Genomic DNA, 27011 nt, shown 5'->3' with positions numbered 1-27011 from the left:
CCCGCTCTCTTCGAAGCCCTTAATGTCTCCTTTATGGTTAAATTTTCTTATTTTCAATTGATTTTTAGCATTTGCATAATTGCATCTAAGTAGTTCAAGTGTTCTAAGAACAGACGAAAGTTCACTATAAAGGAAAAGAAATTTAATCATAATAATAAATAAATAAGCAGTTTTTTCTTTTATTTATTTATTTTTATTTTTCAACTTAGATTATGTACCTAGGTTTGTCAGATTTAAAATTGAACAACTCATCCTCTTTACAACATCTAAATGATGAGAAAAACTTTTCTTACAATGAAAGCACATCAATAACGCGTCTAATATTTTTGCGCATATACTGGGAAACAGTCGATGTGGTGTTCGATTAATTTTTCTTTCGAGATCTCATTCTTCTACCATAGAAGGTTGATGAATTTGTACTTTCCGAAAAATATCACTACAAAAACAACGAAACTGGTGTAACCCACAGATATAATGAGCAACCGTCCTTACCACCTTCCTCCCGCTCTCTTCAAAGCCCTTAATGTCTCCTTTATAGTTAAATTTTCTTATTTTCAATTGATTTTTAGCATTTGCATAATTGCATCTAACTGGTCCAAGTGTTCTAAAAACTGACGAATGTTCAATAAAAAAAAAAAAAAATTTAGTCATAATAATAAATAAATAACCATATTTTTTTTATTTTTTGTTTTCCATCAACTTAGATTCTGTACCTCGGTTTATCAGATTTAAAACTTAATGACTCATCCTCTATACAACAGCTAAATGATGAGGAAAACTTTTGTTACAATGAAAACACATCAATAACGCGTTGCATGAAGTTGTAGTGCAGTACAACTTTGGACCTCCTTGATGTCAAAACCTTTGAAAAGTGAGTCGAAAAAACAAAAGAAAAAAAAAAAAAAAAATTTAAGATCATCCGAAAAAGGTGACAAATGATTTCCAGCTTTCAGAATCAGCATCGTAACAAAAAATCGGAAGTGTTCGACATCTGTTCTTACGCCTTCTAAAAGTAGAACCTTATTATTCACCGACTTTGTAGGTTGAAAGGGAAATGTAATGGACACAGAAGGTAGATGAACGTGTACTCTTCGAAAAATATCACCACAAAGCAACGAGGCCGCTGTAACCCACAGACATAATGAGCAACCGTTCTTACCACCTTCCTCCCGCTTTTTTTGAAGCACTTAATGTCTCCTTTACGGTTGAATTTCCATATTTCCAATTGATTTTTAGCATTTGCGTGTAACTAATCCATGTGCTTTAAAAACAGACGAATGTTCTATATAAAAAAAAAAAAAAAAAAAAAAACTTTAATCGTAATAATAAATAAATAAGTAGTTTTTTTTTTGAGTTTTTCATAAACTTAGATTCTGTACCTAAGTTTATCGGATTTCATACTAAACAACTCAAGCACAACAGCAAAAACTTTTCTTACAATGAAAATACTTCAATAAAGTATCTAATATTTTTGTGCATATACTAGGAAACAGTTAGTTAAGTGGTCGATTAATTTGCTTTCGAATAAGGAGATAGACAAGAATCCTGTTTGTCTGGATTCTGGAGAGCTATGACTTGACATTGCGAAAAGGGAAGAAATGGAAGATTAGGATGTATTCCCATGTTTGATTTTTCATTGACAGGATCAAAAACCTAACCCCAAGGAAAACTGTCAGAATCAGAATGTTCATCCTCATCATAATCAGAATAATTACAAACAAAAATCTTATTCCCTATAACCGAAACGTAAGGGCAAATTCACGTAGATAACATAGGAGAAACAAGGACCTAATCATTGGCGACACATGGAAAAACCTATAATTTATACACATCCCACGTCCCGAATGCCCATTTCCGACCCACTAACATAAGTCTTAGAAGAAGCTTCGGCCAAGGAAGACTTGGTCGTTCCAGACTATTCTCTTCTTCTAATATTTGGCATGAATTCATCGATGGAGTAGTATTCTCTTTTTCTGGTATTTAGCATGAATTCATCCATAGAAGAAATTAGGGGTTGTTTCGGCGTGAATTTGGTGGGAAAAAGAAGGTGAAGGACAAAATGGCAGCGACGTTAATTTATTGGGAGTGATCGAAGGGCTTATTATGTCGGTGGAAAGAGAAATAAAAAAAAAAAAAAACTATGCTTAGTTGGATTAGTGGGCTTTGGCCCATTTTGCATTCCGCTTGAATCATGAAGTTAGTTGGGCCTCTATTAGTTACGCACAACACAACAATCGTACATAGATTAATTACATCACAAATTCCTTTATCTGTTTAAAATAAAAAATAAGAAAACAAAACAATCAAAGCTCCAAAATCCAATTCCCTCCATACGTGACGAGGGAGGTTAACCATAGGGTTTATAACACTTTTTATTTGAGGACCCTAGGTTTTATGATCATAAATAGGGATGTTAAATCTGATTGAATTCTATGGAGTCGATGACAAGTTAGAATGGAAAATGTATTGACAATTAGGCTAAGAGTTTATTTGTTAAGAGTCATTCAAAAAATTCCTCTAATTTTATGTACCTTACTCTAGTGCGGCATTTGGGAGCATCATGTATGTTATAGTGCGCATTCATCTTGTTTTAAATTATAACCATGAAATGGTTCAAAACTTAGCCTCCAACAGCTAAGGCCTATAAATATTCAATATTCAAGAAGCATTACCAATTCTCTCTCTCTCTCTCTCTTGTTTGCTCTCACATTGTAACATTCAAAAAAAAAAAAACACACACACACACACACAAAATTTTTATATCCCCATCTGTCCCATGGGTTGAACCAAATACAATTGGATACACAAGTGGGCATCAAATAATAACTCTTTATTCTTCTCATATAAGTTTTATATATTGCCCATCAATAAAAAAGTAAAAATTATAACCTAGCAATAACGGGAGGGATGAATACACCTTTATATTGCAAGTGATCAGTGATCCCAAAAATAATTAATTATCAATTTTTTTAAAAAATATATATATAACAAGACCCAGAAAACTGCAAGCTATTCCAAGGAGTTTATCAGATCTCTAAAACTGAAAACCACCCAATCAGCTTTTGCTGCAACAGCCTCTCGAAGTTGGACACCAGCATAACAAATAAACAAGTCTGCACCTCCTGGTTTACGAGCCTATGTATGAGAGCCAAAAAAACAAATAAGAAAAGAAATATTACATTGGTAGAAAAGAAATTCTGATTTTTTTTTTTTTTTTAAAAAAAAAAATTAATAATAATAATAATAGAAGATAACCGCGGACGACTCTCAAAGCAAATTGGAACCTCATAAAAAAATCATAATCTTGTTGTAATAGGAGAAAAAAAGTACAAATTTGCCTGTTCCTATGAAGCAAGTTAGACTTAATATACACATTTCCTCTTATATAGACCACAAGAGCAGTCTATGGTAACATAACTTTTGAGGCAGATCTCAAAATCTATTAAGGCAAGCTGAGCATCAAAAAATTTCCTTATATATACATATTTCCTCGTACATGGATATGTTCAAACTCATGGAACAGAAACATCAGGTACATCAGCAGGTTTCTAATGGAAATTTGCCAAAAAGTAGACAATTTTAGGTGTGGACAACTTACCTCAAGATCAGTCGCCCCATCCCCAATCATGACCAATGACTTGTACTCATGAGCCTAGAAAACCAAGTTCATTAGCTTCGCAAAGAACACACTTAACAAACAAATATTACACAAACAGCCAAGGGATTTACCTTTCTTATCTGTTGGACTGCAGTGGCTTTTCCTCCACTCCTTGAAGTAGGCTCCTTAGTGTCAAACCCCACAAACTCCCCAGCACTTCCAAATAGCAGTTGATTGGCAAAAATGTTTTCAGGTGGAACCCCAAGGATCGACGCAACAGGCTTCAGAGGAAGTTGTTTAATTAAAAATTAAAGAGAGTACTTTGATGTTCGATTCATTCTCCAATTTAAAACAGATATAGATGCTGTACGCCAGAGCCCACATAAAAAACACCTTATGAGTCCTATGACTATAGAATGTATCACAAAATGGCATTAACCTTCAATGCATTTGAAGTGTAAGGCGCATTTGAAGCATAAGGCATGAAGGAATATGGGCTTTACATGAACAAACCACAAACTTCTTTCTTTTGATATTTTCTCATAAAATTCTACTCAAGAATATAGTATGTACTCAAGTGTTATCATCAATTGTACTTAAAGAGTCCAGCATATTCCTTAACTCAGTTGGGGCATGTGTGTCATGTTAGGGTCCACTGCAACAGTGATTCAACAATGTTGTAAGAACACCACCACATGCTCCCGTTTCCCAAGATTGACTACTCGCAATCACTATCCAATTAAATAAGGTAATTGAGTGTGTGTGTTTATTCTTCAATGGATGCTTCCAGGAAAAATGAAAGATTCGATTGTTGACAGCATACATTGATCATTTGACGAAAGCCTCCAGAGATCAGGTAAACAGTGATATTCTTAGCCTTCAACTTCTTGACAAACTCTTCTATGCCAGGAGAAAGCCTATATATCAAAAAAATAGAAATGGTAGTTATCATTCCATTCAAATTACACTTAAAATATTGGTCATTGCTGGCATCAAGTTGCCATGAAAAAAAAAGACAGACAGACAGAAAACAACAATTATAATATATCCTATATAGCACTATGTATCGTTGTAGTTTCGGATAGCATGTAGTGAAATTATGTCTACGAAGCTTCATTGTTCAGCTTTTGGTCGTTTTCTAACCTTTTACAAAACCCTCATTGTATAGACAGTTAATAGTTTTGGTTTGATGGCATGACTGAATTACTTATACTAACAGTAGGATCGTAACAATATACAGTGAATTGGAAATCAATGACAGCCATAACGTTAATAGTGTTGACAAGCCTTAGATTTGACACTTCAAATTTCATGTTTCATTCTCATAACACTTCTCTAAAACGTATCATTTATATTTGGTGAAAGTCACAACTCACTAATACTAACGATAACTAACGACAACAATAACGATAATGATGATAACGACAACAACAATAATCTAACAACTCACTACATGAAAGGGGTGGGAAAATTTTCAGAAATAATTATACGAATGAAGTACAAAACTTGCAGGTGGCTTCATAAAGGTCATTTAACATGTTTGGGAGCTTAGTTAATGTTTGTGATAGTGGCTGCAAGAAAACTTGTAATTATTAAGAGGATGACTGCAAGAGTCTCTTCCGTTATAATTTGACAAATAAATCCATAAAGGACGCAAACATGGAATTAACTTTGCTTGGTCCATGCAGTCAAACTAGCAGTAGAGTGAAAATGTGCCCTACATGTCAAGAATTGAAAATACATACAAAAGTTTAAGAGGCTGCAGTTTTTCCCTTTTTGGTCCTGAACAATCCATGAGCAAATTCAGTATATGAATCCAATTAGCACAAATCCTTGACAGAAAAATCCCTAAAACATTTTGTACAATCTAGTAGAAAATCTAAAGTAAAACGTCTTCATGATTTGGCAACGCAGAAACCCTTAACGCAGCAGACAATTTCAAATGTAGCTACATGGAACAGAAAACAAGAAGTCTAACCGTAGTAGAAATAAAGGAAAAAAAAAACAGCCCAAGCGAGGATAAAACATGATACATAAAGTCATAAACCCTGACATAAAAGCAAACTCTATTCAAGGGATAATGCACTAAAAGAAGTGTTCAGAAATCTCAATTAAAATTGGATGCTTCTCCATGTTTTATATGATCTGGTGCAAGCACAGAGTGTCTTGACAACATCCAATTTGGCCCACCTTTTAGAATTAAGATCAACTTTAGATATATTTTTGTATAAAGGACAACATATATTATTCCTCCATCCACAAGATGGTAATGTTTCCATAGACCACTGCTGAATTATGTCTTCATATGCTACATAAAACTCAATGCAGAATACAATTCTTTTTCTAATCAAGCTATCCAGCTCACCCTTATTAAGCAGACAAGTCAAAACATGCTCCAGATAATTAAAAAATCCCTCATACCTTGGGGGCCTCTTTTCAAGAAAGTCCTGGACTTGCGAAAAGGAAGGATTGAACAAAGATAGCCTGGCAGCCAAGGCCTCCTCAAAAGGAACAGAACCACTCATTGCTCTAGCAAAATCAGAAACCAAATCAGGCACAGACACTAACACCAAACCAATTGAAGTAGTTCCAACAAATGTGGGACATCCAACCTAGAAGTCCATTCTGCAACAGCCTTTCCAGCTCCACAAAATTCTGCAAGTTCATCGATGCCCTCATCCAGGCACACTGTGCTATCCACATCAAAGCACACCGCATTGGCGTTTCTCCATGACTCAAGAACGTCTATAAATTTGAATTAGCAGTCATCAAGCACAGAAAAAAAATTCTAAAATTGTCAAAATTTGCATGGAAAAAGTACATAGTATATGTTTAAACAGTTCAATAATTCGTATCATAAGCTCTTAAATTGATATCTAGGTAAGCCAACTCCAATCTTTGTACATAAATCAAAACTTAACTCAACTAAATAAAAGAGTACACTGATTTAGAATTAAACCCATTTTTCCTTCAAACTTGAAAAATTACAGATGCTAAGACATTGCTTGAGCATAACCTTTGGATGGCAGAGTGTTGTTTAAGTGGCCCAATTTTGAGGCTTCCAATGGTTGAACTGAAGCAGCAATTGATTTCAATGATTTAGGAGATTTGTTCATCCCAATGTGACTGATATTCAATTTTCTTGTAAATCGATGGGAAAATGCAGGAAGGAACGGAGAGCTATGTTGCCTACACTGAGCACTAAATGGTGCCGTCTGTGAACTCATCAACCTTTCCATCAAATTATCTGTTTCCATCAGATCAGAAAATAAGAATATTCAAATAAGAAACAATCTTTACCCAAATGCTCCTATACCAAAACAGCCACAAACCATCGCACACCAAACTAAAAACACTAATTCAACAAAAACACAAATACCCATTTATTTAAAACCAACAATTAAGCGAATAAACGTAAAACAAAAATCATAAAACTAAAAATAAGAACCTTTTGGCAGCAATGAAAGCGAAAAATAAAGAAAACAAGATAAAACGTGGAACAACTATCAACTTCAATTTTTAAAGCAGTAATGATTCATAACCCTCATATTAAGTTCCAGATCCGAAAGCAGTGAAAAGAAAACACCAGACCCTCCGTTTGGGTAGCAGAGAAAATGACGTAAAAACAAAAATCAATTTTCTCAAGTTCTAAACCAAAAAAAAAACCCCAAATTTTAACGCTTTTTGGATTCCCGCCTTTTCTTTTCTCGCAAACCAAACGGGCATTAACCAAAAACTAAGAAAAACAAACGAATAAAATGAATCTCACATGCAAGCTAAAATGGTGTACGATGAAAGCAAAATTTGAAAATGAAGAGAGAAAATCAAAGCATATATAAATATAATAATAACAATAATAAAAATGATCACTGTAATTACCAGTAACCGTGAGAAAAAAGGGTGTGAATGTAGAATTTTGCTCCAAACTTTTCCTCCTTAGATCTCTTTGCTTCCGGCAGCTGATGTATTGTGTAGCTTAGCTCCTACTGTTTGGTAATAAAGAAAAGAATCTGCGTTTGATTGGTCCCAAATTCTGGGAGCAAAATTACTGTATAGCCCCATTCAACAACCACCGCCCCAGCCCCAGTGGTGTTGTTTGGTGACGTGGGTCCAGTAATTAGGAAGCAATTAATTTACTATTTAACTTGGGCATAAACATGATTTTTATCTTAAAAAATCATGACATGTATTCTTTAAATTACATGACATGACATGACATGTATCATAGGTGTGATTTTGATTCCAAATTGCATATAACATGTTTGAGTCAGCTAATTGTACGAGATCATCATCTTTCTTTCAGAAACGATGTGGGAGGGATCATCACTCCATTTTCACTTTATATATATATATATATATAAATGTTAAGTGTTTTTTTAGTGTCTTTTTAATTGTGATGTGATTTTTAAAATTACCAATAGATTAAAAGTCAATAACGATAATATCAAATTCAACAGTAATTTTAAAAATTACATCACAGTTAAGAGGACACCAATAAAATACTAAAAGAACACCTAATATTTTTCATATATATATATATATATATATATATATATATAGAGAGAGAGAGAGAGAGAGAAAAAAAAAAATTACGTTAACCAAATACATTGGACTAGGAGACCAACAATCCAAAGCATGTCATTTCCATACTTTAGATGGAATCTTTGAGATTGAGGAAATTAGCGGAAAAGTTGTCTCCACATGCAGCTGGTGGCAATGGTGAGATGTTGTGAGGGCATCTAAAGGTACTCTTACGTGTTTTTGAAAACGTACGCTATTAAATGCTAAATTACAATTTTAAAAACTAAATTACAATTTTATTAAACGCTTAATTACATTTTAAAAATCATGTCTTGTAATCACAAGTTTTATAACTACAAATCCTACCTTCTAAAGGAGTTGGTAAAACCAGGAGAAGACAAAACAAGCTGTAATGAAGACAATTTTTTTTTTTATTATTTTTTTTAACTTTTTGTTTTTATTTTTGTTCTAATTTATAAGATTTTTTTTCTTATTGAAAATTTTTAGTGTCATTTTTGTCTTTTTGCTAATCTTAAGAGAAACATTGACATTTATTGATAGTTTACTAAGAACATTGACATAATTAATAGTTTGAGAGAAATATTAGCAATATAATAATAATTTGAAGAGGATATGTGTACTTTTTCAAAATGCAAATGTTAACTTGTTTTAAACGAAACAAACAAGCCTAAGTGAAAGACCATTGTTTCTTTCACTACAGGAGTACTTGTCTATTTCTAGGTAGCATGTAGTTGAACAATTTTGTCATTTTCTTTAAGCTTTAAATGAAACTCCTCTATAATGAAAATTGAGATTTCGGATTTACAACCCACTTGATGTATATATATATAAAAGATATAGTCAAATGTGTTTCTTTTTTATATTTAAAAAAATGAGCAGGCTAAACATTGCTTAATTATGTTGTTTTGGGGTACATATATGAAAATTGTTAGGTGTTTTCTTAGTGTCCTCTCAACTGTAATATAACTTTTAAAATTATCGTTGAATTTAAAATTATCATTATATATAGTGTCTCTTCCTGTGTTTGAAATACAGTTTTAGGTAAACATCATATATATATATATATATATATATATATATATATATGACTCTTAACCACATAAGAATCAATACATGACATTTGCCACATCTTGACTATGCATTTGGCACCACCCAATATGGGTAGCACGTCGCCATTCCAAGAGGCTACTAGAATAATAATAATAAAAAGGTAAAAAATAAAATAAATGACTTAAAATTTTGGGAGATTTTTTAAAATATGTAGGGGAGGAGGGCTTTTGCACCCCAAGCCAAAAAGTAGAGCCTATATAATTGATGAAATAATTAAAAAAGGGACATGTCAATTAGCTAACTTGAGTTTTTTTTTTTAAAAAAAAAGTTTGTGACTAACTTGTCAACCAAACACTCCAAAACTCTTCTCAAAACCCAAAATACTTCTCAAAAAATACAACACAAAACAACTTAAAAAAAAAATGTTAAAAAAAAAAGGTCGTGTTGTCGCTGCCTGATGGTAGCAACCACTTTGTGGTGAGTCTGGTGACCCTACGATGGCCACCAATCAAATCTTGCAGCTTCGCAATAGCCACAAACAAACTTGGTAGCCATTGCCAAGGCAACTAGATCACCACCACGACGGTGGTGATGACGCCACCATGGTGTGGTGGAACTCCTTTTTTTTTTTTAATTACTTTTATATATTTGTTTTATCTTATAAAAATATTTCTTAATTTTTATATTTTACAAAACACTCTTCAAAATTTTACTAAACTAATTTTCAACTTTTTTTTCAAAAATGTTTTCCACCAAATCAATTTTCAACTTTTACCATTTTTTTTTAAAGAACTCTTTTCAAAACTTTACCAAAGAGATTTCTTCTTAAACACATGTTTATGGAGAGAGTTGTGGTGAATTCTTATAGGCCACTGGGATTACAACGTCAAATACAATTTGCTCTAAGGAAGGAATAAATTCTATATTTTAAAATGAATGCTAGCTGTCTCACATTGTATGCTCTATTTTATTTTTTATTTTTTTGGACAAAAATTAGTCTATAACAATTCTTCTCTCTTTTTTCATTGGAGTTCTTTAATATTCTGTTGACTTTTTATGTTTACCTAGAGTTGATATTTTCCAATAATCTTGTCACAACAGCACTTACTCCTTTATTATTAATTAAGAAAAATATTTAGAGCACTACAACATTTACTACAATTTCTTTACAAAATAGACGTTGTAGTCCATAATTTATGAAATGGTTAAGCTTTTATTATTTTATATCCTTTTAAAGGGCAAAAAGTAAAAATGCATGAACGGCCACATCAAGTTTGGACAGAGTTTTCCTTCAAATTTCTCTAATCTAATTTATAATAATGATATGTGTCATTTGAGAATGTAAAAGTCACGTGATTTTTTTATAAGTATGGACAAACTTGGAAGAGATTTTATTAAAAAAAACATGTGCATCTCACATGTTATTAAAAAATCACGTGTTTCTCACATGTTAAGAGATATGTGTCATTATTATAGATTAAGTTGGAAAAAATTCATCCAACTCAATATAGAAGAAAACTCTGTGACTCTATCCATCAAATTTATAAGAAACTTATAATAAAAAATGAAAATGTAGCATCCTATTAGTATTCTTATCATTGTCCTAAAACAGCTTTCAAAAAAAAAACAGCTTTTGATAAATCAAAGGGGTTCAGTATGAAAATTAATATGCAATTTTGGTGATCACTTTCATATGTAATCAAAGGAAATTAACCTAAGTTCCTTCTGAGCAGTCCCCCGCGGGTTGGTGTTATTATAGTCACGCTCAGGTAGAATAGCCACAATTGGTCTCCCCCTCCAACTTTTTGATTAAAAAAAAAAAAAAAAAAAAAAAAAGGAGGGGAAAGTAGGAGGGGTGAGGCACATCACAATATTGTAAGCAGAACTAAAGCGCATAAGATGTGTGTGAAGGAATTTTAGTTTCACACGTATTATGCCCACGGTTTTCAACTACAGCAAGCAAAGTTTGGTAAACAAGCATCTAATCACCCAACTAGTATAGGACATGTCAATGATGCAACAATTTAGCTGGGATTTGGAAATTAACTACGCGATATGCTCGGATTTGTTTATATATATATATATATCCTCGCGATGAAATAGGATATGGGAATGTTGCAAGCGGTGTTGATTGTAGCAGCTTATATTTAAAATTTGCGAATGCTATGAACGACACCCGAAAAGTTTTTAGCTTTAGACCAGCTACACAATGAGCTATGAAGGGTAAGCGATATATCTACATGTAGATAATAAGTCTCCACCTTGAATTGTGAGACACATCGTGAGGTCCTGATTTAGATCTAAAATCTTTTTTACAACAAAAAGCTTTACTATAAGAGAATTGGAGAAGCAGGAGTAAAGATCCGTCAAATTATCCAAAAAGACAAAAAAGGGCGGTGGCGCATGACATACATGCACGCATTGTAACAAGGACGTCGGCGGAAAGAGAGGTAGCCAAAAATGGTGAAGATGAGGCACATGGCTTATGTAGGTGCAATGGCTGAGTTTTTTTTTTCCCCCTTCTTCAAAGAGCTACAATAGAGAGGTCGGAAGAGGGTGGTTAAGGCATGGCATTTAACTGTTTGTTTACTTGTTTATGGGTTGGAATTGAGTATCTTCCATCTCTGAAGAAATAAGATTAATTACCACATTAATTCATTGTAGCCTAAATACATGTCACTTTGCATAGAGTCAGCTAATTAAGTAATCAAATGGACCGAATGAGAATTAGGAACATATGAACTGCATGCTTGACTCATTAAACAAGCAACCTATTTCTTCCCCTAATTACATCCATTTTAGCTAATCCAATTCAATTATATGAACATCCATCCCCATCAGCACCCAATGTGCAACTTATTAAAGGAGAGAAGTTTGAAACAATAATGGTACGTTTTCCATCACCCAAAACCAAGTACACATCACAATCTCTCTCTCTCTCTTTTTAACATCCTTTTTAGGAATTTACCTCCACAGTTCACCTGCTCTCACTTTCCTTTCTCTCCTAATCTCTCCACTGGCCTCCAACAAAACCTCTCTCTCTTGCTCATCAAACCAAATACACCTCAAGCTTTTCTTCTCATCCAACACTCAACCACCCAAAGCCAAGAAAACCCACCAAAAATCAAAACATAAACAAACAAACAAAATACAATCTCTAGCTAGCTAGCTCAAGAAATTAACCAAACTGCCACCCTTCAACAAACAATATTCATTCTAAAATACTTCGTTTTCTGTCAAGAAAGAAAAACAGAGTCCCACATTTTCCATCAGAATTCATCAATGGAGACGCATGTAGAGTCCCAAACAGCCCAAGACCCATTTGCCTCTGCTCTTTCACTATCATCCTCGTCGTCGTCGTCGTCATCATCTTCTTCTTCTTCTTTCTGTGTCAGTATTGTTCCTCTCTCTTTCTCTCCAGTTCAGACGTCGGAGCATCAACGAACCGGACCGCCACATGATGGGACCCAGTTGCTGCAAAATGGAGAGGCGTCGATGGCCGAGTCAGGCATTGAAGGGCTGAGATTCATTGACATCATGGGCAGCGGTGGGATGCAGTGGAAGGATGTGGAGAAGCGGTTCGACCGGCTGGCCTTCACTAACAATGGTCCTGAATCGGTCGTGAAATGGTCAGATTTCAGCTTTTGTATAGGTGAGAATTATAACAATTGTTTAAACAATTTTTAAAATTATAATGTATATATATACGTCTAGTTTGTGGTCTGGGAATGATAAAAATTTCCGCCAAATTGCTCTAAAAGTCTCATGTATTTTAGAAATATATATTTTAATAGTTTCTACCTTTTAGAAATTGAGTCGGAGAAATTCCTCCAACTTAATTCGTAAAAAATTTATATTCATTTAAGAATGTTTTAAATGAAAGGTTTTAAAGAGCCTTAGAAGGAGAGAGTCTCACATGAATGATAAAAAAAAGAAAAAAAAAAGAAAAAAGTATGGGTTTATAATGCTCAACTCACATTAAAAGCAATACTTAGGTGTATACAATTGTATGTATATTCTAATACGGTGCAAAGCGATCTGAACGGCACTATCATTATAATTTAATCTAATCTAACGGTTAACATTAAGTTTATTAATATTTGATGGCCAGATAATTGCAAAATTACATGTATATTAGTGGATCAACATTAAAACTGCTAAAATTTGACTCTATAAATAGTTCACTGGAAACTAGTTTAACACAAAAAATTTTCTCTTCCTCTGTCTTTCTCAAAATCTTACTCGACTCTCTTTTGCTAGAATATAAACTCTAAGGGTATTCTGGTTTGATTTTATTTTGTGCAAAATGCAACTAAATTATAGAGGTTTTTCAAGATTTCATTCTTGAGAAGTGTTTGCTGTAACCTAGCTAGTGCATACTAATTTATCAAAATTTGTGGGCTAAATAACTTTAATTGTATACGGAACTAAATTCAAGATTCCAAGTAGAAAAATAGCAGAAAAAAATCAATCTCACAAGACACAAAGATTTAAGTGGATCGACTTAATAAGCTTATATTCCATTGGCGAAAATAACTTAAGAGAAATTTATTATCAAAAGATGAAGTACAAAACAGTAAAGAGAAAACCATAGTCCTTTTTTTTTTCTCTCTACCGCCTGAGAACACTTAACAAAGAAACATATAGATACAGTGGGTAAATTTTTATGTTAAATAACCATTTGTCCAAAAAAAACTTGAACGAATAAAAAATAAAAAAATAAAAAAATTAAGAAGATAAATTTAACAATTTGATCGTGACTTTATCGCCCTCCACCGCATCCTCTATTTTGCCACGTACCGAAGTTGCTCATATAATGAGAGAAGTCGGCTAAGAGGGATTGTAATCTTGGAGTTGCAGATATGTCGGCAAGTCTATTAAAGTAGACTTGGTAATAGGGGAACCAATTAAGGCTGAAACACTAAAAGCCGAAGTTACAGCTGGGCCCCCACACATGACTTCACACCAAAAACCACCCAACAACACACACCCACCGATTATTTTCCTGTTTTCTCTTTTTATATATATATATTTTTTTCTTTTTTCTTTTTTTAGGGATGGAAAAATCACCGGAATTTGGTAATGAGGTATTAAGGGCAGTAAGAGGAGGAGGAGGAGGAGGAATGGATTGGAAAATTCATATCACAAAATGCGAGCTTCACCGTTTCTGGTGTCACATCGTGGACCCCTGCTTCTATTCAAGATCACGGATTTTCTTTGACTTGTAATTCTTATTAAATAACTTCTTCTATTTTTTTTTCTTTATATATATATAGGGACAGAACCAGCCTTGAGAATGGCAGGGGCCATTAGCAAAAAAAAGACAAAAATTAACCATAAAAAAATTGTTTTTACCTTAAAAAAAAATTTTGTCATTTGGGGGGGGGAGCCTGGCCCTGCAAGTCCCCCCTTCCTCCGTCCCTATATATATATATATATATATATATATATTCTCTGTAGTTTAGAAATTAATTAAGTGAGAGTTTTTCTTTTATTATGTTTTATTGCAGGTGTGATAGGGACATGGATGGACTAATTACTGAGATGGATATTAAGCAGGTGAGATGCATGTGATGATCAAATTAAGCACTTTACTCGTGTGTATCTAATGAATGAGCAGTGATATTTATTGCGAGACTCGCGTGAGTGAACAATATTTACGTCGGGTGAACAGTTATACATACTGTTCATCCAACGTGAATACTGTTCACTCACATCGAGTGTGCTATATATCACTACTCCTAATGAATTGATATCACATATAATACATATTGGTGCAATATCTTTTATTTGGAAAATATCTACTTTACCTCCTAAAGTTTTAGAAATTTTTTAATTTGAACCCCAAAGTTTAAAAATTGGTAATGTTCCCCTAATGTTTCAAAAATTTTCAATTTAAACATTTCGTTGCTAATTTTCATCAAATTGAACGAAAATCTATGAAATTAAGTAATTACTCTCAAGCTTTTTTTGTTTTTGTTTAATTTCCGTCCAATTTAATTTCCTTCCAAGTTACCAAACCAAATGATTTAATTATAGTTGCTTTAATTTAGGGTGGACTTTCCTCGTATATATAATATAATCACGTTGTTTGGTTTCATGGTAATTCGCACACTTGTAAGTACAGACTATTTTGTTAAGTGCTTCAACAAATAAGCTGCATTTGACTCGTGAGGAAGCAGAATATGGTGCCGCTTTGATCATGGAAGTGCTTGACACTGAAAACCGACGTTACATTGAGGTACCATTTTAACCTCAATCTTTAAATTAATATCTAGAATACCACAATCTTCAAGATATTGTGCCCAGCCGATTCTAATTATTTTTTGTTTAATAAATAATGTGCAGCTATCTCAATTTGAGACGCTCTTCAAAGTAAGCAGCGTATCATCAAGAGGCTCAATTCCAAGCAATCAACAATTAATAATAACTCAATCTCCTAATAATGATAGTGATAATGATAATGATAATGATAATGACCCATTTGGAGAAGTATTAATCTCATCATCAAAATCGGAAATTATATTTCGATCATATTGGCGACGTGCATGGATAATCTTGGTTTGGATGGGCGTGTGCTTTGCACTTTTTGCATGGAAATTCTATGAATACAGCCATAGAACATCTTTCCAAGTGATGGGCTACTGCATCTCCACTGCCAAGGGTGCTGCAGAAACCCTAAAGTTCAACATGGCTCTAATTCTCCTCCCCGTTTGCCGTAATACAATCACATGGCTTCGAAAACATCAATGGGTCAACTCCATTGTTCCTTTTAATGATAATATCAACTTCCACAAGGTAAATTCAGGGTGTTTTTTTGTTGGTTTTTAAGTAAGAATGCATGTTTGTTTTCAGTTTTTACTAGATACCTTTCTGAAAAAAAATTGGTAGGTGAAGAATGAAAATTCCATGAGGGGTAGGTGTTACGATCATATGTGTCCCATGTGGCTCAAGTACAATCTTGATCATGTGCATATGCTCTTAGGTACCATGCATCCTTTTCCAAGTCAGTTTTCAAGAGTGTGGGAGATTTACTGTGAGTGCATTTGTGTGGTTCGTGTCCCACATTTATGATATACGTCCTAATATGTATATTAACTTTTTTTTTTTTTTTTTTTTTAAAAAAAAAAAAAGTACATTCCATTACCAAAAAAGAAGGGGTACATCCCTTGTTTGACTCTATTAATTGGTGCCAAACACTGAATACCAAGCAGTATAGGGGGTTCTAAAAGAAACCCACAAAGTTATATGGCATCTTCATTATATATATATATATGTATATACACATATAGACTTAAAAACTATAAAAAATAAAAAATAAAAATTTAAGAGAAATTAAAACCAAGGGGATCCTCTTGGCCAATATGTTATATCTTAGGGTTTTTATGTACGAGTAGGCTATTTTGAGAACTTTTTTGATGCAAAAATACAACCTACAGGTTACAAGTCATATTGAGAAATTTTTGGTATGCAACTTAGATACATTTCTTGCTTCATATTAACAAGCTACTTTTTGGTGTAGTTGATTGCAGGAGGGATAGTGGTAGGTGTGATATTACATGGGGGCACCCACCTTGCTTGTGATTTCCCAAGAATTAGTAGCTCAGACCAGTCAATATTCCGGCGAACGATCGCGGCCCGATTCCAGTACCATCAACCATCATACATTGAGATATTGGCCACTACTGAGGTAGTAACAGGAATTACTATGGTAGTACTAATGGCCATTGCATTTTCACTAGCAACAAAGTGGCCGCGCCGGCAGTCACCGTCGCTGCCAAGGTCCGTCCGGAGGGTCATCGGATATAACACCTTTTGGTATTCACACCACTTGTTCATTCTTGTCTATGCATTGCTCATTATTCACTCCATCTTCCTCTTCCTAACCGACAATCTAATTGAGAAAACGGTAAGCCTATTGCTATAATTAATTAGCTTCTAATCAAGATCAAATTGTTTGATTATGGAAAATCATGCATGGTTTTTTTTTTTTCATTTTGCTTAATTAGTTTTAATTAATCATTTTAACATTTTAATGGATGTTAATGTAAGGACTCTACTGATGTAGACATGCATTTACATTGCCATTCCTGTTTTATTATATGCGGCGGAGCGGATCTTTCGAGCTATAAGATCCGGGTCATACGAGGCGAAAATTTTCGAGGTATTATATCCTTATCCTTATCCTTTTTAGAAGAATATTTTGTATGGAAATTTGAAATTGAGCAATTGTTCTATCTAATGCAATGGATTTTGCTACTTCAATTACAGCTCGTCAAGGAATTATTATTGTTTCTTTTTTTTGGTAGGCAAGCATTTATCAAGGAAAAGTTGTGTCCCTCAAATTGCAAAAACCAGAAGGTTTTAAGTACCAGAGTGGCATGTACACATTCATTCAATGCCCTCAAATTTCACCTTTTGAATGGTACATTTAAACAATCCATCTTGTTAACTTTCTTTTTGGGTGTTCTATTCCATGGTTATCAAAGGTTTAGTTTGGATTTCCCATGGATATTGAATCATTATCAAATATCAGCATTGTTTTATGGAGAACACGTAATTCTACACTTTGAGAAATGCTTCTTTACATTCTAGCGTTCATCTTGCGTACATCTTCGCTGGATGGAGAATGCCAACTCAGCAAGACATCAGAATTTAAAGAAACATTTCTCTTACTTTTGTAGAAATATTTCTTTGCATTCTAGCGTCCATCTCCATTGAGTTGGCATATAATGGTGGATGAAGTATGCCAACTCAACAGAGATGTACACAAGATAAACGCCATAATCCAAATATGTTTTGTTTGTTACATTCTTTAATTGCTTGCACTGCCAATAAACCTATATATATACTTGTTCAAAGACCAATACAGTTAAACCTCCCAAAATTGAGCACCAAAGTGATCTTACAATTTGGGTATATTTCTCTTCTATCTCTCCTCACCTTCAGGCATCCATTCTCCTTAACTTCAGCACCAGAAGATGAATACCTTACTGTGCATATTAGAACCCTGGGAGACTGGAGTTTCCAAATATACAGCCTCTTCCAAGAGGTAAATTATATTGGAAAAAGAGAAGCCACAGTTTTGTTTCTAGAAAAGGGTGAAACATGATTCTAAATTTCACACTATCTGCTGAGTTTGCAGGCTAAATTATGTGGGACAAAGGAGTATCCGAAAATATACATAGATGGACCCTATGGTGCTGCCTCTCAAGACCATGTGAAGTATGATATTGTTGTGCTGATTGGCCTTGGCATAGGAGCCACACCCTTTATGAGCATCCTCAAAGATGTGGTTAACAGTCACCAAAACACACATTGTGATCGAGTAAGTGTCCATTTGGTTTAGCAGTTTCAAAATGTACAGTTTGAAAAAAAAATAAAAAAAAATAGCGATTTTAAAACACACAGTTAAGCATTTAGTAAAATCTGTAAAAGAGTGTTGTTTATGATAATTGAGCCTTTAAACTCGTATGTTTTTTAAAATGCACTCTCTTATTTGCTTCTGACAAAGCTTATGTTGCACTCTTAATTAAATAGAGTGATCGCGGGGATTGTAGCATAAGAAAGGGTCCATTAAAAGCCTACCTTTATTGGGTTACAAGAGAACAAAGCTCCTTTGACTGGTTTAGAGATGTGATGAAGGAGATATCAAAATCAAACCAAAAACAGGTACATGCATTCCAATTTACATATCCTTAATCTTTTCAGTGTTACCTGACTGATATATGCATATAGACATAGAATATATAATGCTTGAGAATACTTTTTTATACGGATAAAAGGTCTTTGCTTTGCATTTTTGTGGGGAACTTTTTTATTCGAATGAAATCGGGATAAAAAAGTTTTCCCAAGCATTACTCTACAAACATAACATATTTATACACAACCATTTTATAACCACTTTGATTTCCCTTCAGTGTATAGTTGAGATGCATAGCTTCCTAACCAGTGTGTATCAAGAAGGGGATGTGCGATCAGCTTTAATAAGCGCAGTTCAAGCATTATATCACGCCAAGAATGGCATTGACTTTGTCTCCAAGACTCCTGTAGTTTATCTCTTTCTCATTGCCATTTTTTTTTTTTTCCCGAAGGGCAAGTTAATTAGATTTGAATTAATGGATATTATTTTCTTTAATGTGGAATTTTCAGGCACATACACATTTTGCGCGACCAAACTGGTTCAACATTTTCTCAAAATTGTCTCGTCAACACAGAGGAGCAAAGATTGGTAAGTCGCAACCAACAAACAATTGATTATTGATTGGATAGAAGGATGTCTTAATTTAGCCTTTTTGAGAGGGTTATAGAGGATAACCTTATAAGTTGATCAACTGTCCCACCAAAAGAAAAATTGGTGGGATTTTCTCTGCTGATAGCTACTGCCTACTGATTTGGATTTGCTTGGACAGGGGTTTTCTACTGTGGCCCATCAGCATTGGCAAGAGAGTTGGAGAGGTTATGCACCAAATTCTCCACCAAAACCTCTACTAGATTTGTATTTCATAAGGAGAATTATTAGACGTTTTCATAACCACCCTAATGCATATTGTACCAATTCCACCATTCAGAAGAGCATAATCACATCACCCATAAGCTCTGTATATTGTGACACTATGGTTCTCTCTCTCTCATTTGCCTGAGCAACAGAATTATGTTGCTTTTGTGACTATAACACAAGCCAGCTTCAGCAAGGACTGTCTTGTGTCCATATTACAAAATTGATATTGAATACGACACTACTTTGAAGTCTTAAACCAGTTTCTCCTTTTGAGAGGTATTAAATATTGTTTGGTCTTGCATTACGAAAAGATTCATTTCATGGTCAAGATTTAAAATTAATGTATCTAACAGTATATATATAATCAATATTAACACTTTTTTTAAAAAAATAATAACAATAATGTCAAATCATATATACCATTAAATGCACTATCTTTAAATTCTAACCATTAAATAAATACTATGCATTTTACTTGACTCAGAGAGGATCCTTATCTTTGCATATTATAGTGCAGTGCCTGCCTTCCTTAATGCAATGGAGTTATGACAAAGGGAACGCCGGGCGTGCCTACGCCCGACTGATTTAATATTTTAAAATAATAAAATATTATATTTTATTATTTTAATTATAAAAATAATAAATAAATAAATAAGCCAGGCGTGCATGACTGTTCATGCACGCCTGGCGTTTTATTGAGGTGGCATATTTTAAAAAATCTGAACTATATACTCCCAATATATGCTACCACCTTAAGTCACCCTTCTGTTATTTCACAGCGGTTAAAATAATAATAAAAAATAAAAAACCATACACTCATCCGTCCCTCAACGGCTCCAACCTGTCAAACACCAAGCCTTGTCACTATTTCAGACATAAGGGTGCTGCCCTCCACTGTACTTGAAATTTTTAGCCTAAGTCATTAAAGAGAGATTTTAAGGCACGAGTGAAAAGGAAAGAATCATAAATCAATTAAAAACATTCCAAAAAAGATTTTTAATTCCCAGTAAGAAGATTTGACACTGGGTAATTATTAGAGTAGCTTAACCAAAAACAAACTCTCTTGAAGGTAGCACCATAAAGTTCAAGGAAAACCTCCATTTGAATATTATTTCGTCACCGTCTGACCAACTAAAAAGTTGGTTTTCTGCAATTAGCCCTCAAGTGCCGATGCTCCAGAAATAATCTCAATCAATTCAGTGGTGATGGATGCTTGACGAGTTCTATAACAAACAATCGGAAAAACAACAGAGATTAATCATGATGGAAAAAGAAATAGCAAAGAACAGAAGTATGACAAAAAGAAATAGCCAAGATTAGTATCTTGTGTTTGTGTGGACGACAGACGGGGGGAATTAATGCTGTAGGTGTGGATGCTGTGTATGTGTATGAACGTGTTTGTGTTTGTGCGCGCCTGTGCACAAGAGAGAGACCTGTTATAAGTAAGGGTGAGACGATCAAGCATGTCTCCAGCATTTCTGCTTGAGCTATCCATGGCAGACATTCTTGCTCCTTGCTCACTGCAAGCATTCTCCAAGACCGCATTGAACATGACCTGAGGGAAAATGGAAAAAATTTCTCCATAAATCATTTGAATGGAAGTCAATAAGCATTTTAGTTATTGACATTCCCACTAGGTAGTTGCACGGCACTGCTACTTAGCAAATACTAAAACATGCAAAAAAACAAAAGGTGATGAAGCTAAATTTTTCCAGCAACATCTACAGCATGCCCAAATTTAGACAATTGTTGCAACATAAAATGTGGAGATCAAACTTCTCGTCCATGAAATGTCCAAATTAAATCAAACTACAGTTATTTTAAAAAAATGATCGATCTTAATTGCAATTAAAGCCAGACTCAGCAAGAAATATTGCTTGGTAGATTCAGTAAGATATATTGCTTTGGCACTACTGCTCGACAACTTATCAAAATATCGATTAGTTCCAGAAACTTGGTCCACATTGTCAATTAAAGCCACTCTGCGTCAACTATCAAGATTTAAAGTTCATAAAAGATTATCTGATTGTTCCAGAAAACAGTAAACCCAATCCTACTGCCCAAAAATAGAATTATTTTCAGCCAAAAATGGACTTACACAAGAAAATTGGAACTCTGCCAGATTCTGGAGTATTTCTGACTTCGTTTCACCCCCTTCAATCTCATAAGAGTCTAGGTCACCAAGCATTCCCCCAGATTCAGCCTCTCTCTCCACAACCTAAGTAAGAATAGCTTCATATAACATTTAAAACCAAAAGCAGAACAAAGAAAGTGACGAACAAAAAGAATGTGCACATTTATTGAACTAGAAGTATCCCATCACCTCAGGAGATAATATGGTTGCCACAGTTGGAAGAAATGAGACAACCGATTGGAACTTATTGAAGACAATCCTCAGAGCATCAAACTCCACATTCTTTAAAATGTCATCTGCCAGAACAGAGACCTGAAAGGGCAACAATTTGGATGGAATATGAGGGGAAAGCAACTGTACATTTTCTAATATACAACCTAGTCATTTATAAATGCCATAGGTTTTATTTCAAAGTAGCCAAAAACAATTCAACAAAAGACTGAGGGGGGTCTCATCAATACACAAACTCATTGTCTTGGCCATTTAATGGATCAGCAAACAAAATCAGCATGAACTATCAGGATGAGCTTATGCCAAAGGCTTAAAGAAGACATGGAAACATGCTGCTGTATATATATATACCCATAAAGCCAAAAAAAAACCTTGTTGACCAGATGAAGAGATCTTAACCATGCTCCTTGAGCTCACTATATTTTCTTTGAAGATAGCATGGAGCTTTCCATATAGTAGTTATATAACAAGATAAGCCATCTGAAATAACATGCACAGATGTGCAAACAAAAAAAAAGAACAATACTTTTCCTATGGCAAGAAACTAAAGAGACTGACCTGGGTGTAATTCAAAGGATTCTTCTGCAATTCAGCTATGGATAACGCAATGTCCTTCTTTGAGTCACGTATCAATTGGGCCTTTGCCTTTTCTCCCAAAACAACATATTTTGATTCTTTGTCAGGACCTGTGGCAGTAGGAATGTATTGACTTTAGATAGCAACCAATCTTTTGATGACAACATAGATAAGGAATCGGCTTCCAAGAAATACCAGAAGTCAACTTGTAGATAGCTTTGCTTGTCTTGACTGATGTAGAGTTGATTCCACCACAGAGACCTTTGTCTGAAGAAATGGTAATAATAACATTCTTCTTCACATCAACACCTAGATTTGCAACAAAATGAAACACAATTAGGGCAACTGAAAACTTAGATTGAAAGAAATGTACTGATCAAAAGGGGATAGTGAATGGAAGAGAAGCCATAAGATCACCAAACTAGAAACATCATTCTAGAGAACGATTTCATGAACATTTCAATTTCAAGAATGGACCTAGGCTCCAGTCAAGGTTGCCTGTAAAATCTATCAAGAATAGTTTTAATTCAAAAACTGTGAACAAATAGTTTTACCCCTTTCTTGTTAACCTGAATTGATGAAATTCTAGCAATAGGTCTGTTTCAATCCATCTTTTAAGCATTCTCAGCTAAATTTTTGACAGCATGTTCAAACATAAAAAGGATGAATATGCTAAAGATCGGCTGCAATTTACTAAGTACTTGATGAATTCGGCAGTCACAGAAACAAAAACTCTGAGCAATGGCAGAAGCAAAATGAAAACCCACAAAGATTTGAAGATTTTGAATATGCCTCGCACAAAAACGTAATATAAATCAAATACAATTTAAAACCTTAACTGAGCTATTGAAAGCAAAAATATAAACCCAACATATTATCATTCACTACGTGTCTCTTTTTCTTTTTTCTTTTTTTCAACCTATTGAGTTTTGAACCAACAACTTCACCCTCCACTTCATTCTTAAAAGGAGAGGGGAGGTGCCATTTGAGCTAAAGCTCATTGGCACCATCATCCACTATCTTTCCCTAGAAGTGATGGAGGGTACCACTACTCAGAGAACCAAAACCATTAAACTTTTATTGACCAAAAGGCTAAAAAAGATAGTGGTGTCATTTCACAGAGATTTCGGAGAATTTTGGCAAAACTATTTTAGCTAATGCAGGATAAGGAAATTTCATGTAAATGTATGTGTTTCTCTGTATCCATGCATGCGTGCATAAGTGTTTGTTACCCTATTAGATTTTAATAAATAGTGTGGGTGTGTATGCAGTGCAGATAAGCCAGAACAAGCAGATGGTAGAAGTCAAGCTTGTAGAAGTATATAAGGAAAGACTTTATGCTATTACAAACTCAAGTAACATTCAATGAGAAAGAAAATAACTGGTACTTGAGCAGTACAGATCAAAAATAAAGTTATTTTGATAAACATACTGGGAGTGTCTCCAAGAAGAGCGGTAAATGGCTGCCACAGGCCACGTGAGTTTTCAGCTCTAACTTGAATTGCTCTCAGCTTTGAGGCTGCAACCATTTTCATTGCTTTCGTAATTTTCTGGATATTCTTCACACTTTTCATCCGGTTTCTGACTGTACATAAAAAGCACCAACATTATCAACAGTTTCTATCTGAATAACTGTGACCATAAGGCAGTAGAATGCAAGTCTATGGCAGAAAAGAAGACAGCTATAACGTGATGACAATAATTTCTTACCAATTTGGGTTGAAATTGAGCGCACTCCCAGAGGTGCCTGCTCCCTGCCCACCCAAACCAATTAATTTAGTAGCTCCAAAGGCAAAAGGAAATGCAAGATCTTTATGAATGCAGATATGAAGCAATCAGTCAATGAAAATGAGGTTATGACACTACAATTATTAACTTCAAACATACTTGATGTAAGTATTCTCCAGTTCCATTGAAATTCTAAGTTTTTCTAAAATTTGTAAGAACTTATAATTTCTCTAAATAATAAAGCCTGACTTTACTAGCTTAACTTAAAATACATAATCCATAAATTGGGGAGGGCTCAATGCTACTAACTACAATTTCAAGCAATTGAGTAGAGGCTTCAATTCTAATTAAACACAACAAAAGTATGCAAATAATTATTTTTTTCTTTTCCTCAACATCAACTAAAAGGAGGAAGTTTAAGATAACTCACAATTTCTTATTAATAAACAAAACCCTACCACACCTTCGATAGCGAAGCTCAAGCTCTTTAGTTTTTCTGTTATTATTATTTTTAAGCTACTCAATGATGAACTGTAAAACAAAAATTATCAAAAGAAAATGAAATTCCAAGAAAAATTTACATCGAGTAATAAGCATTACTAATATTAGAATCCACATTACATATAATTTACATTCAGATTGCTCAGTAATTTTTATTACTGACACTACTCAGAAAATAATAACAACAATAATAATTAATTTTAATTTATGTTTGAATAAATTTTTTAAAAAAAAATGAATGTATGTCATAGAGCTACCAATAACAGTAGCCAAAGCCTAGCAGTAATAACAACAACAAACTTCACTCAACCAACAACTGTTGTCCATCAAGTATTCTTATTTCTGAAAGGGATAACAAAGAAAAAGAGTAAGAATGCAACAGTCAAGAATATATGTTAGTTTCTTTTTCTACATTTCTAAGTGGCAAACAAAATGTAGAGTTTGAAAAAATACAGATAATTCTTATTGGACTAACAAGTTTAAATGCCTTGTTTCGTCACCAAGAAACAGTGGATAATCAGAAGAACGGAAACTTTTAGATCTTAGTGATATCCATTTTAAAGCATGCGTTTTCATTGGAATACAAGATTTCAAAAATGTCTTACACAACTATTTGACTTAATTGAAGTGAATACTTAATTTCTCAGAAACCAAAACAGCGAAAAACCAATCATTAAGGACCAGTTCCTTTTCGTTCCCCCAGTTTTCTCGTCAACAAGAGGGTGAAATACGGATACTACCAAGCAACATAAGCACTATCATTAATCAGCCAAAGACTAAGTTTGGTTGTGAAGAAATTGTAGGGAAAATAACATCAACAAGAATTTCAAAACTGAAAGTTTCACTTTTTTCAGTTTGAAAAATTATAGCATAAGCCTTCTCCCATTTTCCAGTGTTTTCTCAGCAGCCAAACAGATTAAAACATACTTATATAGACAAATATGTGTGTATGTATATATCTTGCTCAATGCAACAAACAACCCTAATTGTATGCTAGGTCTCAAAGAAATGAAGGAATCTTCCAGGTCTATCACTATCTAGGACCTGAGTAAGCAAAAGCCTCAAATAAACAAAAACCTAAAGCAATCTATTCACCTTAGCATTTCATTTTCCTTCATCATTCCAATTATTTCCACGTCTTTCTCAGCAACCAAACAGAAGATAAAACCATATGAAATGCGAAGCAAAGGATATCGGAGAGAGAGAGAGAGATGAGCAGGTTTAAAGTAGAGTGTGCGGTAGAGAATAGAGATCGTACCCTGAGATGACAGAGGATCGAGCGGCGGTGATTGGTTGGGGAGAGATCAGGGGGGCGAAACGCCTCCCCTCTCGTCTCAGCGCAGCCATCGCCATTTTTGCTCCTGATTTGTGATGTATTAGAGAAACCCTAGGACCGGATGTTGCAGATCGGAACTCTTATACGAGGGTCTTCAAGAGCAGCAAAGCTCAGGAGGTCAGGTGGTATCTCTCGCTGATGGCTGGGTAGCAACGCTGTGACCTTTTGGGTCTATAAAGTTAATTTTCAGGCCAAAGATGCCGTATCTCTCCTAAGTACAAGCTTGACACTGAAACGCATCGTTTTAGGATGTTACCATTTACCCATTTTTTGGATTTTCTTACGACAAGGTTTAAAAATGTAAAACCAATCAATATTTGGTAGGAGCTCTTCTTTTTTACCGTCTTTAGAGTTTTTTTTTTTTTTTTTAGGAGGAAGGGCTTATATTAGAAAAAAGAAATATCAAACAATTATTCTTTGTTTTGCCATTTTTAAATATCTCCTTAGGTTTTTAATTTTAGGAAAAAAAAATCATATTTAGTCCCTAAGTTTTCATCTGATTTAGATTTAATCGCTGAATTGTTAATTTTAAGAATAAAGTCAATTTTACCCAAGTTTGAAATAGGTCAATCTTATCACTTTACCGTCAAAATTAACGATTTATCATCTGTCATGTGTGCCTAATTTGCTCATATGTTTTTTCATATTCCCCTATATATTTAATAGATCAACTATTAAATTTGTGTGGTCAATCATTAATTTGTGTGAAATTCACATAAGTCTACAAATTTAATGATTAATTTATAAAATAAAATAAAAAATATATTAAAAAAAATATTAGCACAAATAATTTCTCGTATATAAGAACCTCACA

General features: G+C 34.1%; 3 protein-coding genes across 4 annotated transcripts; 1 reads left to right on the top strand and 2 right to left on the bottom strand.

Moving 5' to 3' along the window:
• Positions 1-2750: 2750 nt before the first annotated feature.
• LOC132174817 (phosphoserine phosphatase, chloroplastic) lies at positions 2751-7592 on the bottom strand. 2 transcript variants are annotated; one of them, XM_059586504.1, is made up of 8 exons: positions 7478-7592; positions 6615-6845; positions 6211-6343; positions 6020-6127; positions 4422-4515; positions 3730-3879; positions 3599-3652; positions 2751-3122 (listed from the first exon to the last, which is right to left on the bottom strand). In XM_059586504.1, exons 2-8 carry the CDS (start codon positions 6835-6837, stop codon positions 3027-3029), a joined length of 858 nt encoding a protein of 285 aa, XP_059442487.1. In that variant the 5' UTR covers positions 6838-6845; positions 7478-7592; the 3' UTR covers positions 2751-3026. The 2 variants fall into 2 exon arrangements, with proteins under 2 accessions (XP_059442487.1, XP_059442486.1); XM_059586503.1 differs by having other exon boundaries at positions 2752-3135; positions 7478-7591.
• Positions 7593-12177: 4585 nt separating this feature from the next.
• Positions 12178-19969, top strand: LOC132175886 (respiratory burst oxidase homolog protein F-like). The gene is made up of 14 exons (XM_059587972.1): positions 12178-12842; positions 14246-14414; positions 14701-14749; positions 15318-15431; positions 15539-15988; positions 16713-17099; positions 17259-17354; positions 17500-17615; positions 18140-18242; positions 18336-18518; positions 18731-18862; positions 19111-19239; positions 19343-19421; positions 19603-19969. The coding sequence occupies exons 1-14, from the start codon at positions 12473-12475 to the stop codon at positions 19710-19712; spliced, it is 2487 nt and encodes an 828-aa protein (XP_059443955.1). The 5' UTR covers positions 12178-12472; the 3' UTR covers positions 19713-19969.
• Positions 19970-20638: 669 nt separating this feature from the next.
• Positions 20639-26385, bottom strand: LOC132176466 (ATP synthase subunit gamma, mitochondrial). Its single transcript, XM_059588687.1, has 9 exons — positions 26120-26385; positions 24343-24386; positions 24065-24217; positions 22828-22941; positions 22615-22742; positions 22015-22137; positions 21790-21909; positions 21125-21246; positions 20639-20914 (listed from the first exon to the last, which is right to left on the bottom strand). Exons 1-9 carry the CDS (start codon positions 26212-26214, stop codon positions 20845-20847), a joined length of 969 nt encoding a protein of 322 aa, XP_059444670.1. The 5' UTR covers positions 26215-26385; the 3' UTR covers positions 20639-20844.
• Between the last annotated feature and the right edge of the window lie 626 nt (positions 26386-27011).

The sequence above is a fragment of the Corylus avellana genome, chromosome ca3 (assembly GCF_901000735.1).
Source record: "Corylus avellana chromosome ca3, CavTom2PMs-1.0".
Taxonomy (NCBI): domain Eukaryota; kingdom Viridiplantae; phylum Streptophyta; class Magnoliopsida; order Fagales; family Betulaceae; genus Corylus; species Corylus avellana.
The sequence above is the reverse complement of the archived record's forward strand: the minus strand, read 5'-3'. Positions and strand labels throughout refer to the sequence as shown.

What these genes read in the sequence shown, in the direction of transcription:
- LOC132174817 (XM_059586503.1), bottom strand. Translation starts at nt 6,837, where the DNA reads ATGGAAAGGTTGATGAGTTCACAGACGGCACCATTTAGTGCTCAGTGT. An exon ending in CAACACTCTGCCATCCAAAG is followed by an intron (nt 6,344 to 6,614) that starts GTTATGCTCAAG and finishes TCAAATTTATAG; the next exon opens with ACGTTCTTGAGTCATGGAGA. An exon ending in CTTGAAAAGAGGCCCCCAAG is followed by an intron (nt 4,516 to 6,019) that starts GTATGAGGGATT and finishes TTTGATATATAG; the next exon opens with GCTTTCTCCTGGCATAGAAG.
- LOC132175886 (XM_059587972.1), top strand. Translation starts at nt 12,473, where the DNA reads ATGGAGACGCATGTAGAGTCCCAAACAGCCCAAGACCCATTTGCCTCT. An exon ending in ACAATCTAATTGAGAAAACG is followed by an intron (nt 17,100 to 17,258) that starts GTAAGCCTATTG and finishes CTACTGATGTAG; the next exon opens with ACATGCATTTACATTGCCAT. An exon ending in ACGAGGCGAAAATTTTCGAG is followed by an intron (nt 17,355 to 17,499) that starts GTATTATATCCT and finishes TTTTTTTGGTAG; the next exon opens with GCAAGCATTTATCAAGGAAA.
- LOC132176466 (XM_059588687.1), bottom strand. Translation starts at nt 26,214, where the DNA reads ATGGCGATGGCTGCGCTGAGACGAGAGGGGAGGCGTTTCGCCCCCCTG. An exon ending in TATCTACAAGTTGACTTCTG is followed by an intron (nt 22,743 to 22,827) that starts GTATTTCTTGGA and finishes CTACTGCCACAG; the next exon opens with GTCCTGACAAAGAATCAAAA. An exon ending in CAGAGTTCCAATTTTCTTGT is followed by an intron (nt 21,247 to 21,789) that starts GTAAGTCCATTT and finishes ATTTTCCCTCAG; the next exon opens with GTCATGTTCAATGCGGTCTT.